General features: G+C 40.8%; 1 protein-coding gene across 2 annotated transcripts in view; it reads left to right on the top strand.

Annotated features, from left to right (window-relative positions):
- MAP3K9 (mitogen-activated protein kinase kinase kinase 9) overlaps positions 1 to 13710 on the top strand; it is a 60485-nt gene extending 46775 nt beyond the window's left edge. For both annotated transcript variants that reach the window (XM_064512525.1, XM_026095654.2), the window contains 3 exons: positions 2753 to 2865; positions 3546 to 4361; positions 5452 to 13710. In XM_064512525.1, the coding sequence (XP_064368595.1) occupies positions 2753 to 2865; positions 3546 to 4361; positions 5452 to 5933 (1411 nt within the window). In that variant the 3' untranslated portion in view covers positions 5934 to 13710. The remainder of the gene's footprint in view (positions 1 to 2752; positions 2866 to 3545; positions 4362 to 5451) is intronic.
- The last annotated feature ends 408 nt before the right edge of the window (positions 13711 to 14118 follow it).

The raw sequence follows: 14118 nt of genomic DNA, 5'->3' as shown, positions 1-14118 counted from the left end.
GGAAATAAATCTTGTTTCATTATTGCTCCTAAAAAGAGGTGCTTTTGACTTCCCAATAGAAAAAGGAGGCGACAGAAAAGTAAGTCAAGCGTAATGCAGCAAATGTAGCTATATCCTTCTCACTACTTAACCTGAATAGATTACAGGTAAGAAATCCGTAAGTGCCTGAGTGGGCCTGTTGGTGACTGAAATAGATGGTTTTGCCACTACTGCTTTCCTAGCATTTTGTTGAAGGGTGAACGGGTGATAGGGCTGTAGCAGCCCTGTGCTCTAGGAGGGCATGCGTTGGCTTGTTCTCAGACGCACCCTGCTGTCTAGTGAGAGGATGTGCAGCTCTCCTTGGCACAGGTCTTTGGAGTTCCCTGGTAATGTTGCTTGTAACTGGGTGGAGGGAGGGGGAAAAGAAGAGAGAAAAAGAGAGAAGGGGCAGGCAAAAAATAAAGAAAGGAAGGGTGAAGGTTTTATGACCCTAAGACAGGTTTAGAAAGCCTTCGAATTATTCCACTAACTTTTTGTCTTTCTATTCAGAGTAAGCTATGCTTTTTCAGTAACAGGAGACATTCATAGTCTGTGGGTGTGGTGTGTGTTTTTTTTTTGTTGTTGTTGTTGTTGTTTTTTGTTTTTTTTTTTTTTTTTTTTTTTTTTTTTTTTTTACAAGGCAAGATTATGCTGAGAAGCTGTAGGGAAGTAGACAAAGGTGATGTGTCCTGCTCTGCAATAAAGGGCAATTCGCAAGACCCTGTAGATACTACGACTGTAAAGTGAAGGTTAAACTGAAGATAACTGCTGCATATCACTCATGGCTCTGCTGTTTGCCATCTTTGCATATAGACAACAGAGCACATTCTTGCCTCCATGAAAATCTTCCCTTCTTCAGTAATGTCTACCTATATTGTCAAAGCTTTGACATCTACTTTTAGAGGTGATCACACTGCTTATATAGTTCATTTTTACTTGCCAGCTTACCCTTAATGTGCTGCCCTCTTTTATGGTATTTGTCCTAACTATGCAAGCTTTACATTTGGATAAGATATGTAGTCTTCCAGGTTTCATCATACAGCTGAGTGTGCTTTGGAGTGAATGAATCAGGACAGAGACTTATATGCTGAATTGCACTTCTGTTGTGAAATCACATGGCTGTCTGTGTTGACAAGTAAGATTCAGCATTGTGCTGGCAGGATTCAAGTTCATAGCAGTGTGCTTCACATGCCAGAATGGTTAATGAGGAGAAAATGCTGAACTTTCAAGACAGATGAAAACTGTACAGAATGCTTTTAGTGTAATCTGAAACTATTCCTGAATGTTGGGAATAGTAAGAGCATCTGAAAGGTAATGTCTAAAGCATAGTCGTCAACCAGCTGAACATCTGCCAAACCAAGTTTAGACCTTGTGTCCTTGCCACAGTAATACAGTTCTTTGATGGCAAGCTAGGCATGCTGGTTAGCTAGAGAATAGAGGTAAACTGCATACCAAGGCGAGGAAGCCTAACATAATAAAACTTTGAAATCCTGGGATGGAAGCCATCACAGAAATGCAGAGTGATTCTGGTGAAAAATGAGAATGATGAGAAAGAATTCATTACAGTCTTTCCCATGTAGAGAGAGAAGGATATGAGCATATACATGTTATGCCTCTTCCCAAAGAACCACACAAGTCAAGAATGGAGCTGGAAGAGATCTCATCTCTTAGTTTTCCAGTTTTTTCAATAACAAAGATGCTTTTCCATGTCCAATTGAGATCATCTGTATATAACAAAAATAGCTAAGCTTGACTAACCTCAGATCTTGTTGCTCCTTTCGTTCAATTTCCGACTGTTGTAAGTGCATACTAGCTTTTCACCAACAGTGTGGTGTGTTTCATTTTGGGATTTGGAGAAAGCCACCACAAATCTCCCTTTTCAGGCAGTATTGATAGCTGAAGAAGAAAAAATTTTGCCAATTGTTGGCCTGTCAGAAAGATGTGCCACTTACTGCTGCTGTTCCTGATGTCACAAAAGTAGTGCAGGGAGTAAATGAGATGCTGGTAATGAATTCGTGTGAATGGAGACTGCTAATGAGCTCAGGTGCCAGGTGAAATGCCTTTAAACTCAGGTGACTTCAAAGCAGGGATTTGATTTTTGGTCTGTAACTAAAAGAAACAATGATGTGATATATAGTGTTAAATTAGCTATTTTTCCATAATTTATAGCTTACACTTTTAATTCTAATTAACTCTTCTTTGTGCAGTGTTTTCTTCAGAGGAAAGGTATTGGGGCTTATAAGGTAGAGGCATGACTGCCTCTTGTAATGACTTTAGCGCATCTTATTCCCAGTGAGTGATTTTTGACTTTCATTGTTCATTTATATTTCACGTGGAAATGTTTTTAGAGGTTTTTCATTCCCTCCTCCTGCTGAACATTTATTTTGTACCTGCCATTGTAGGTCTGCTTTGATTTAGAAAGAAAATGTGTTTCATCTCATTTCTGCGGACTGTAAATATTCTGCTAAGATGGTCCTTTGTTCCATTTTGCATTCGTAGAAGGTATTGATGATCAGCTGAGATCCTTTGACTGCATGTTGTAACAAATGAGGACGGGACTGTATTTTAAGATGCTGTAAAGATGTTGTAAAATATCTTGCTACAGCAGGGCCTTAAACCTACATAAGTTAAGGTAGATATGTGAATGCCCTAAATAGAGCAATAGAGAATATAGATGGCAGGAAAGAAAGTTTGTTGTGAGCACTATACATTTTCTCCCATCTTTCTATTTCAGTCTGAAAGCTCTGGTAGAAGGATACAAACAGTGGTCATCCAGTGCTCCAAACCTAGGGAAGATCCAGAGAACTGTGCCTGCTTTTCCAGGATTTACCAGCTTAGCGGAGATGGGTAAAGAAATTCCCTGGACTTCATATCCTCATCCTCACTTCCATTCACGTTTGAATGAACTTCTTGTTTCCTGACCTTCACCTGGTACCTTACAGCAATGGTTTTATTTTGGTTGCATCTCATCTTTCTTTCATTCTTTGCAAAGTAGCTACTTTCTTGTGTCTGCTTTTGGATTTTCTTTGTGTTCATCTCTCTCTTCTTGTCACCATCATCTGTCAAAGTAACAAGCCTCTCTTAATTTCTATCTAGCTCCATGCTACCTCTCAATTACATGTTCAGCATGGGGACTGGTTACACCTTCACTTGCATGGAGCAGTCCTTCTCATTTTCTTGCCTTTTTTCTCCTCACTCCCAAATGTATAAATATACTCTGGAATTAACAGAGGTAGATTTCTTCTGAAATACTCCTTTTTTAATTGATCCCAAACATATCAATCTGTCATGAGTAAGTCCTCCACTTTGATAGTGTTCCCAGCTACTTGTCTTAGCCTACCCGCTTTGGAGCGAATGCATTAGAGAGAATAGCCTGTTAGTATTTGGCAATTGGTGAATGGTGCTTGAGATGACAACAGTTGCATCTTCTGAAGAGAAGCTTAATTCTCATATCTTTTTAAGACATCATAAAATTTGTCAGTGAGAATGTTACATTCATGCAAAGTGTGCTTTCATTTGCTTTCCAGACGATGAAGACAGTGAATGTTTTAATGGAGAGGGCAAAGTGCACCCTTCACCTGGCCCCAACCAGTCATACCTCTGCATCCCATTTCAGAAGAATGAAGACTGGGATGGCCCTTCTAGTGATGCCAATGAGGAGTCCACCCCTGTGAACTCTGCTACTAGCACCCCACAGCTGACACCCACAAACAGCCTCAAACGTAGTGGCTCCCACCATAAACGGTGTGAGGTTGCTTTGCTTGGCTGTGGGGCTGTGCTGGCTGCCGCAGGCCTGGGCTTTGACCTGTTAGAAGCAGGGAAGTGTCAGCTGCTGATTGAGGAAGAGCCAGAACCACCCAAGGAAGAGAAGAAGAAGCGTGACAGCATTTTCCAACGAGCTGGACGTCCACGTAGGAGCACTAGCCCACCCTCACGGAAGATCTTCAAGAAAGAGGAGCCCATGTTGTTTCTGGGCGAGCCATCCACGTCCCTGACCCTTCTTTCCCTGTCTTCCATTTCTGAATGTAATTCCACCCGGTCCCTGCTGCGCTCAGACAGTGATGAGATTGTGGTGTATGAAATGCCTGTCAGCCCTGTGACAGTCAAGGCTCCCTTGCCAGCCATTAACAACCCACTAGTCAATGTCCAGATTGAGAGGTTCAAACAAGACCCCAACCAATCCCTGACTCCCACACATGTGACAGTCTCTTCCCACACCCAGCAAGGTGGGCACAGACGCACACCTTCTGATGGGGCCATCAAAGGGACTGGGCTAGTTGTCAATGGGTGCCCAACCAGTGGATGCCCTTCCAGTAGCTGTTTAACTGGAACGCTGGGAGCAGGTAGGTTTTCAGGCACCTTCCTTTTCCTTTTCAGAATAAAGGTCCCAAAAATGTAATTACTTGCTGGGAAGTAATCATATTGCATATATAGCATCTGTTGTGATGCCCAGCTCACAAGAAGGACTCACTGACGCTATCTTTACACAAATAATGAACGGGAAAATACAATAATAGTGTCTGTCCCAGCATCTCTATACTACAGAGCTCTTTCAGCATCTCTGTATTGTGAGGCACAGCATATTATTATTCCTTAGACAAAGGCGTTATCAAGGTACAGATGTCGTGTGTTTTTAGCAATTCCTCAGGATTCCACCTCCACTGCCTTTACGCACTTTTTTTGTATTGCTTTTACAATTTCAGGGCAAATTCTAATTTTTAAGGCAGTTAAGTCTGGATCTCTAAAGCGGTTTGGGGCTGTGCCACTCTTAATTTTAGTCTTTTGCAAGCCAGAGGCATCTTCCTGGGTAGTGTGTTCTCACTATTACAGTCTTTAAGAGGGCCTGTGGTTTGATAACTTAAATGCTTTCCTGTTTTCCTGCTCTGGTAATTCAGGAAAGAAAAGGACTAGGATAAGAAATTAAAATCTGATTTAAGTAGACTTTTCCCAATGGTGGAGCAGAATGTAAGTGTACCTGTTGAATGAATCTGCAGTAGAATTTGGGTTAATGGAGCTGAGAATACTCATTAAAATAGAATCGATGAAAACGTAAAAGCTGTGCTGTGTTTTGGAGAAGAAAAAAATAAAACAGTACAGAAGTGTCCACACAGACTTTTTAGTCTGAGAATGAAGAAAACAAATGAGACAAGGCACAGAGTACTCTGCCTATGCTATGCCAAATGAAATAGGTGTTTCTCAATAATCTGTTCAGAACAGGATAGGAACCAAAAAAAAAAAAAACAACCAACAGTAATTCACTTCAAACTGGCTTAATGTTACAGTTAAAGATACAGAGATTGTAGACTCTGAATAGAGGCTTTCTGCTTTGAAAATGTTTTCATAGTGTGTATAATAAGCTAAGATCTGTTGAACCTGTTTAGCAGTGATATCTGACATGTTTCCCTCTTCTTTCATATTCTCTGTTTCGAATAGGTGTATTAAAAACACCTAGTCCAAGCAGAGATCCAAATGAGGTCCCTCGCCTGCCAGACCCCAACCTCATTTTTCCTCCAACCCCAAGACGATGGAATGCACAGCAGGACCCTGCATTGGAAAGACCCAAGACATTGGAGTTCCTGCCCCGGCCACGTCCTGCAGCCAGCCGGCAGCGGCTTGACCCCTGGTGGTTTGTGTCACCCAGCAATGCCAAGGGTGAATCTTCTGCCAACAGTTCAAGTACTGACACTCCAAGCAATCTGGACTCTTGTTTTGCTAGTAGCAGCAGCACTGTAGAAGAGAGACCCGGACTTCCTGCACTGCTTCCCTTCCAGGTGGGTCTTCCTGTAGAGGAGCGGACGCTGTTGGACATAGATGCTGAGGGGCAGAGCCAGGACAGCACCATTCCGCTATGCAGAAGTGAACTTAACACACACAAAGCTGCAGCGTATGAACTCAAGCAGGAGTTCTGGTCTTAGTATGAAATCCACTGGGGACAGTTAGCCCCTTTAAATTCAATCCTACTTCTTGCACTGAGAATGCACTTTGAAGACAGATGAAATGGAGGGATGCTACAGAGATCATATCATGGTGCTGCCTCTGCTGAAGATGTGTTTTCTGACTGCCTGATTTTTTGTCTGCAGCTGGAAGTAACTTCGCAACTCAAAGCTGCTGACTTTTGCTGTGGGGTTTTTCTGTAGTCTTCCCTGTCCTTACTGCAGTTTGAATCTGCAGTAAGCTTAAATTACCATATCAAAGTCTCTGTTACTTGTAGGATTTGGCACTTGCAGTATATTGGTAACTATCCTGGTATTAATCAGTATTTTCAAAACTCAAGTATTACACTACAGCAGACACTAGTGTTCAGTGTTTTCCCAAGGCTTCCAGGGTGGAAACAAGTAAACACCTGGAGACTAGCTTCTCTGAATTGTATTCAGATCATTGAGTAGGCCTGGGAATCATGGTGCCCCCACTGAAGGAGCAGAAGTAGCTACGTTACACTCCCTTGCCCTCATTTGCTTGCGTGATAGATGCAAGGTGGAACAGGTTGCTGAGGGAGGGCGCGGAGTCTTTGTTGATGGAGGACTGAGAACAAATTAGACTGTCAGGAATGAATAGGTATAGCTGATCCTGCTTGGAGGCAGGGTGGATGGACTTCGATGATCTCTTGAGGTCCCTCTCAGTCCTATTTTTCTATGACCCTATGCTTTCAGAATCACGAAGGGGGATGGTATGGCTGTTTACTGTAACTAGATTTTTTATTTTGAGCTTTGGATCCACCAACCTTCTTTTCCTGTATCCCAGGCTCATGGTCAAGCTCCCTCAGCTCTGGGAAGGGAATTGGCAGGCACTCTTTCTTAAAGCTGTGCTGGCTTGTGGAAGCAAGTTCTTATGTGTCCCTCACTCCTTTTTTCTTTTTTTTTTTCCTCCTTGTTTTTCCTCCTTTCTCATGCGTTTTCTGGGTGGCCCTGGGTCTTGACACCTAAGACTGTTCTAATGCACACTGATTTTTTGAGATGGAGACTGTGTTGTTTGGTAGCTGGATTGTACAAACGGGAATCAGAACAACTGGATTCTGTTTTATTTTGCCACTGACTCACTGTGTGACCTTGGGCAAATAATGTAACCTCTGTGCCTGAATTTCCCCATCTGTAAATAATAGGAATAATACCTACCTCACAGGGGGGGCGGTTTAGGACATTTGTGATATGTATAAAGTCCTTTGAGATCTTTGTGTGGAAGGCACTATAGACATGTGAAACATTATTCTTGTTTAAATATGTAAAAGCTCTTAACTCTGGAGCAGGAACAGGCCCCTGTCTTAAAAGAGGAAGCCACACAACTAAGGTGTGCCTGAGCTCACAGTTTTCTTTACAAAGAATGCAAGTGTCTGTGCCTGTACAAGTATATCTTACTGGCTTGAATAAGAGCTTCACCCTTTTCCCAGCTTCGGCAGTCTAAATAAGGGATGTGGCCTTTACATTAGTATTTTAGGGTAGTCTGCTTTATTGCAAGGTACAGCATGGCCGTTCACTCTTTTTTTTGTGCAGATCTGTGCTCATTTTGATAGTGTACTGACCAGCTGGGTGCAAATGACTGATTTGAGAGTGCTGTGCTCAAACTATTAGGGAAGTCTTGTGAAGACAGTGTAGCTGAATGCTTGTTTGCATCTGTTCAGCACGGAGAACATGAGTGATCAGATGTCTGTAACCTAATGTTAAAAACCAGCATGTGTGAGGAAGGACTGTACTTGAGTTTAATTCTGTGTTTGAGGGCTAAAACCAGCATATTGCCTTTAGTCAAGTGCACCCCTTTTTTGAGTGAATACAATGCATAATCTTGTAGAAAAGGCACATGTTTCTTGCTCATCACATTCTATGAAACATGGTTAATGGCAGAATTATTTATTGCTGCCTCCCCCATTGAGTGCTCCAGAGCTAGCATTAATGATGCTACACTAGCAGCTGATCCTGGATAGACTGTCTGTGTAGACAAGGTATTCTGGTGTGGGGGTAAGATACTTTAAAAAGAAATCTGATGTTTCCGGCATTTATTTTGTTAAAAGTAGGCTTTTAGCATTATTTAATTTCTTATGCATTCATCCTTTTGCTTTCCATTTCTGTAACCTCAGTTTGTTTGTGATCCAGAGACTATTTAAAAAAAAAAATCACAAGCAGATGGTTAATTTTGATTGTACTGTAGAAACAAACTCAAGGAAAGCCCAGCCAGAGGCTGTGTCACAGGGACTGTGGAGATTAAAACTATCTAATTTGCATAGTCTCCCTTATCCTTTTAAAAAATCTGAAGCAAAACTGGATCAGCTGTTCTGAAGTGTAATGCTTTCCACTTTAAAAGAAGTCATTACAAAAGTCGTAGAAAGCAACATCTGCTCTGCAAAAGACATCACCTGCTATAGATCTGTTCAAACAGAATTTTTTAAAGTCAGTTTACTTGTTTGGAATGGGAGGTTACCTTTCTAGGCTGCACTGGTTTCGCTCAGCTCAGTAAGCTTCCTGGTAGTTGCCAAGTTGCTTTAACAAAGTGAACTGCAAGTTTTTTATCCAGTTCCCAGTACGCAGGACATCTGCAAAGCCTTGTTGTTCTGTCACCTCTTTTGCTCAGGAAAGTTGAGAAGTTGAGAGGAAATCCCTTTCCTCTCTCTGCCTTTTAGATAATTACTTGGTGAAAGCGGTGTGCAGCTATCCTGTTGTTAGAAGTATTTTGCTCTGAAGGGCATCTGTCACTAGCAGCAAATGGCAAACAAACCAGGTAAGACAGATGAGGAGGAGTCAAGGATCCAGATCAGGGTCTCCTACCTAGATACTCCCTTTTACTAAGCTGCCAGAGAGACTGAGTAGGAGCCACAGGGATTTCTTAAGCACTCTTTGGATGCAGTTCTCTTCTTTGAATCTAGCATGTGAAACAAAAGGAGGTCATCTCATGCTTTAGCAAGTGGTGGGACATCCTCTGACAGGCAGAGGGCTCTCAAGGCAAACAGTTGTCAGGTGTTTCACCTCAGGCATACTTAAAAGCTGCTGCCATTGGTGTCATGAGGGCCAGAGGCCATATGCATATTTAAGCTAGGTCATGAGCTTTCCCTATATCCATCTGTCCCATCCTGGCTTGATTTCTCTCCTGCCCTGATCTGTTTTTTTCCCCTTCCCTGTTGCAGGAGCTGCTGGTGCTCCAAATCTCAAAAGGAGTGCTTCACTGCAGTTTGCTAGATTACTGAGAAGACAAAAGCCAGTCAGAAAGCTCACAAATCCCCGTTTCTTCTACTTGTTACTGGTATTCCCATTTTTCAGTGACAAATGTCTTAGGATTAAATTGGTTGACATATCTCTATAGCAATGTGTTCTTGAGAGAGATGGTGAAAATCTTGCTACAAAAATATTATAATAAATGTTTTGATTCTTCAATATCTGAATAAGGTGCACATTTTTTTTTGCTGAGAAAATGAGGAAAAGATAACATGAGAGCATGAAATCACTGAGCAGTCTAAGATATAATGACAAAAGAACAGAGTAAAATATGTTAAAGTAATTACAGGGCTCACAAAGCAAGACAAATTTTATAACCGATAGTAACAGCAGCAAACAAGATTGTTGCTGAGAAAAGGAAAATTTTCCAGTCTGGAAGTACATATATATTCACTAATTTGTGGCATTGATGTGTTTATTTAGGAAACAGAAAAAGTTTACCAGCCCTTAAAAATATGCTATCCATATGTCTGTTTTTCCTGTAAAATGAGGGGAAAGCACAAACATAGCAACCAGTACTAAAAATGATAAATTTTTGATACATTTCTACTGGTTTCACAGGAATTGTGTGGAAGAGGTAGAAAAAAGCATGTATGTCAAAACCAAGGTGATCGTGGCTGTGGGCTTTTTCTAATAGGATTGCTTCCTATGGACTGCACAGTGCTCTGTTTTGCCATTAAGTAGGTTTTATTTCCTTTAGCTCCTTTTCAGAAGTGCAAATGTAACTTTTTATAAGTATTTTTTCCCCTCAGATTATTATTGCAGTGGGTTGATATCAGTATGGGGGAGGGAAGCTCAGTGAAAATATTCTTTTTGTATTGGTTTTCTAACAAAATGAGTATTTTCAAAGTGAATTTTTTGTCATTGGCGTGGAAAGACCTGTTCTGGTTTAGCATGCTTTTATGATGAAGTATTTTTGTGTACCTCTAGGAAATGGGGTAGTTGCTTTCCTCTTCATAGCATGTTGTTATCTTCAGACTTTATATGGACATTACTGCATGGAGATGTACTTCAATTGTCATGAAACTGGATACCTCATTCTGTTGAAGGTGAGGCAATAATCATCAAGTAAAGAGAAGTCTTTGCTATCTGGAGTGTTTCGTTAAATAGAAAATGATAGGAAACCTCCTAACTTGGATCAGCTTTCTACCTTGAGTATTAATTTTTATTTGAAGCTTAATTGATCCCTGTGGGATGAATATGGGAGCTGGAGTCCCATTGGATATGTGGAACCAAACCTAATACTGTATCCCAGAATTCAATGATAGCCTGTTACTTTTATAAGTGGTTTTAAGCAAACATTAATGTTTTTGCCTCTTTGGGTGTTTTTAAAACCCTTCCTCTTGGAAAAGGATACTCATCACTCTCTAACCTTTTTCCATGCATTTCGGAAATATTCTTAAAAACTCCTAGCAACTCTGTGGGGAATAGGGAGGCTTATGCCTTGCATGATGATAAGGTTCCTCCTTTCAGCTTCACTTTTTTCAGCATGGAACAAGGAAACCAAAGATTTGTAAATGAAGATTAGGTCCTAATCCTGTTGCCATGGGACAATTGTCCTTGCTTCCGTAATTGTAACTCATTTAAGACAAAAACTTGGCTAAAACTGGACATAACACATGCCCATTCCCTCATTATTGTTTAAAAACACCTACGTATTTACAAACAAGCAACGTGTACAGAATATGTGTGCAAGAGAACCAAAATATACTCTTGTCATCACAAAGAATACTTTTCAGACTTCATAAACCTTCAGTTGATTATATAGTGATGGTATCTTTGAGAAAGATGCCTTCCTACTTTATTCCATTAAGTTATAAGACTAAAATATGGTGAGTGATATGGCCAGTGGTAGATTAAAATATAGTGGGTGAAATGGCCAATGCTATTGTATCTTGCTGGTCAGAAAGGGTTTTTAACCATTTTTTTTAATGTGTTTCTATTTCCATATCCTGCTTGTGGGTTTTTTCCTGTGTTTGTGGGTTTTCCTTTTGGGGGGTTAATAAACAAAAGGCTTTAAGTCTCTTAGGAGGAACTTAAGTTTATTGTTTCCTCAGCCCTACCTTCACAAAGTTTTGCAAAGCAGCGTGGAAGTGCATTTGTGGCCTATTCTTCTGCTCCCTCTATTGAACACAATAGTGGAATATCACATGCTGCAGTCATAATGTGGATTTGCTTCTGTTTTCTGCCATGTTCAGTGCTTAAGCAGCTTTGCCATTTGTCAGAGATGAGTACAGCTTCTGAAATGACCTAGGTCAGCCTTGTTTTTGCGTTTTAAAAATAGTCATTTCAGTGCTGAGGTGTATGTGCTTGATTTTTAAGGCAGCTTTCCACAGGTGATTGGGTAGTGGGTCTAATGCAGCTACCAGAATGTTTCTTACAGTGTTCCCTCTAACAAGGATCTCCTTTTTTTTTGCTCTGGGAAATCTTTAGCACTTCAGTGATGCTGCATACAGAGAAACACATTTCATCTCATTCTGTACATGAGCAAGAAGTTTCTGACCAGGAACATCATTTCCCTACTGAGTGCAAGTTTCTTGGACTTTTTCCTTTTTTTAAGCTGTGAAGTACAGATGCGCATTTTGAGTTCATGCTGTATTCCTAGGTGCCTTCTCTTTCGCATGCTTCCTTGCTAGGGCTGTAGCTTGTTTTAGTTTGGAAGAGATCCTTGGTTGTAACTTCCAGAACTTCAGTGTTGTTCGTCACACATCAGGCCAAATACCAGCCTCATAGACATTTTATGTCCTCCCATTCACTGAAGTGCATACACCCCTGTGGAAACAAGTATGCTGTTACTGTCTGTCCTTATTTCTTGATTAGAGTTTGAAACAAATGATTTTAGTGGCTGGCTCTATCCCATCTTTATTAGTTATTCATTCCTGTTACCATAGTATTTTGGAGACTAAGACAGGAAACCAGTGGATTATGTGCATGTATTAGGTGTACTTAGATCTAAAGTGTTTCCAGGCTGGCAAAATGAGACACAACAACTAGGGGAAGTAAAAGTAGAGGTTAGCAGGAAAAAAACAATACAAGAGTGAAACTATCATTTTTAGTGTTACAAGCAACAGTCAGAGGATACCAGCTGCCTGGTAATGGCATCACATCTTGACATCACTGGGAAGCTGGGTCCTAAAAGAAGAATTTGAGTAATGTGTTGTGACTATGTTTCTGGTTGATTGGTTTTATTTTACCCTAAGCTACCTCATTTGTAGAGATGGAGTGGGAAGAAAGCCTAAGAATTGCATTAGGTAGTTAGTTTAGGCTGGTATGATGGGAGGAGAGAGGTAAATACTTGTATTTGGCTCTTTGACATTCAAATCTCTGCTGGAAAATGAAATTAACAATTCACTTTTATAAATTAAGATTATATTTGCTTTTACTGTGTAGGTCTCAATAAATAATGAATGATAAGGCAGGGCATGTTTCCTGGCAGTTTCTGACCTATGGAAGAGCTGACTGTCCACAGTCCAAAAAGCAGTGATTTCATATCAGTCATTATTGCTTTTAATGGTGATCTGTAAACACAGACTTTTTTTTTGAAGTAATCTTATGAACTCTTAAAGTGGACCTTACAGACAATCCTGAGTGTTTCCCCACATTTGCAGTACTGATTTCCTCATATATCTGATCCTAATGCAGTCATCATCATATCTGAATGCTAATAATGTGCAGATAGCCCGGTGTAGCAAATATTAAGAAACCATAATGTATTTTTAGTGTATCATGTACTGGATTTATAAGGTTGGCTTGAAGTGGACTACTGTTAGTTCTCTAGCTGATAGGTCAGATGGATGCACAGATGGCAAATGGGGGCTTAACATGAATTTGCAGATGGAATGTCAAAGCTGTATCTACTCTGAGTTTATTTAAAAAATAATCATGTTGGGTGAAAATTCCCCTGCATTATTCTTGAACAGATTATTCAGAATTTTTTTTTTCTTTTTTTTTTTAGGATCTTGTCCATGCTGGGATTTTAGCTTCCAGGGCAGTTAGTGAGAACCCACGTTGTGCACAAAACTTGTTGGCTAAAGCCCTAGCGTGACACCAGGATAATGTGTTTTATATATGGTGTTTAGGAGTGATAGGCACTGTCTCCCTGTCCTACGTTGCGTGTTCCAGTTTAGCATTTGCTCAAGAGCAGATGCTGAGGTTGGGTAAAGCTAACCTGCTTCTCCTGTTGAAGCAGGAGGAGAGAGACACTTGGGTCCGAGAAAGAAGTAACATTGTTCTAGCCATGTCCTGATGCTTTCCCTTTTCAGTCTCTTAGCAGCAGAGGTTATAGTGGAGTAGGAAGACATGCCGGTGTTTTTCCAAGCTTCATTGATAAGAATGCTACTAGCAGGAGATTTCAAAATATGACTGGATAAGTTCCCTGGGAACCCTTGTATTTGATTCCTTCTCATTGGGTTTCAAAGCAGACCTGGCCTCTGATTATTGTTTGACGTAGCTCAGTTGCACGCTGAATTTCTTGTGCTTAACTACAGCTTGAGGAGAACTGAGCTGCTTCCCTGATTTCTTCTGGAATTTGTGGGTGTAGCCATTTCTCAACTTAGGGGTAGGGTAATGTGATGTTTTCTCCCAGGCCCAATCTCTGTGTCCTCAAATGAGTTGTTTTTCTCAATGGGTTGGCCAGATATTCATAGCAGAATTTCTTCTGTTTTGCATGCTTTAATGAGCAGCACTTAAAATGTCAAGATGGTTAGCATTTGCATCTGAATACGGTAGCTAATACCTCTTAGCTCATTTTTCACACTGCAGCTCAAGCAGATGTTACTGCATCAGTTTTGCCATTGCTCTGTTTTCAAGGTTATCCTGACAACCATAACATCTAGAAATCCTAGACAGTAAAGGGGGGGGGGAGGGGGGGCGGGGCGGGGGAAGCATACCAGTGCTGATCAGC

Source organism: Dromaius novaehollandiae, chromosome 5 (assembly GCF_036370855.1).
Source record: "Dromaius novaehollandiae isolate bDroNov1 chromosome 5, bDroNov1.hap1, whole genome shotgun sequence".
Taxonomy (NCBI): domain Eukaryota; kingdom Metazoa; phylum Chordata; class Aves; order Casuariiformes; family Dromaiidae; genus Dromaius; species Dromaius novaehollandiae.
The sequence above is the reverse complement of the archived record's forward strand: the minus strand, read 5'-3'. Positions and strand labels throughout refer to the sequence as shown.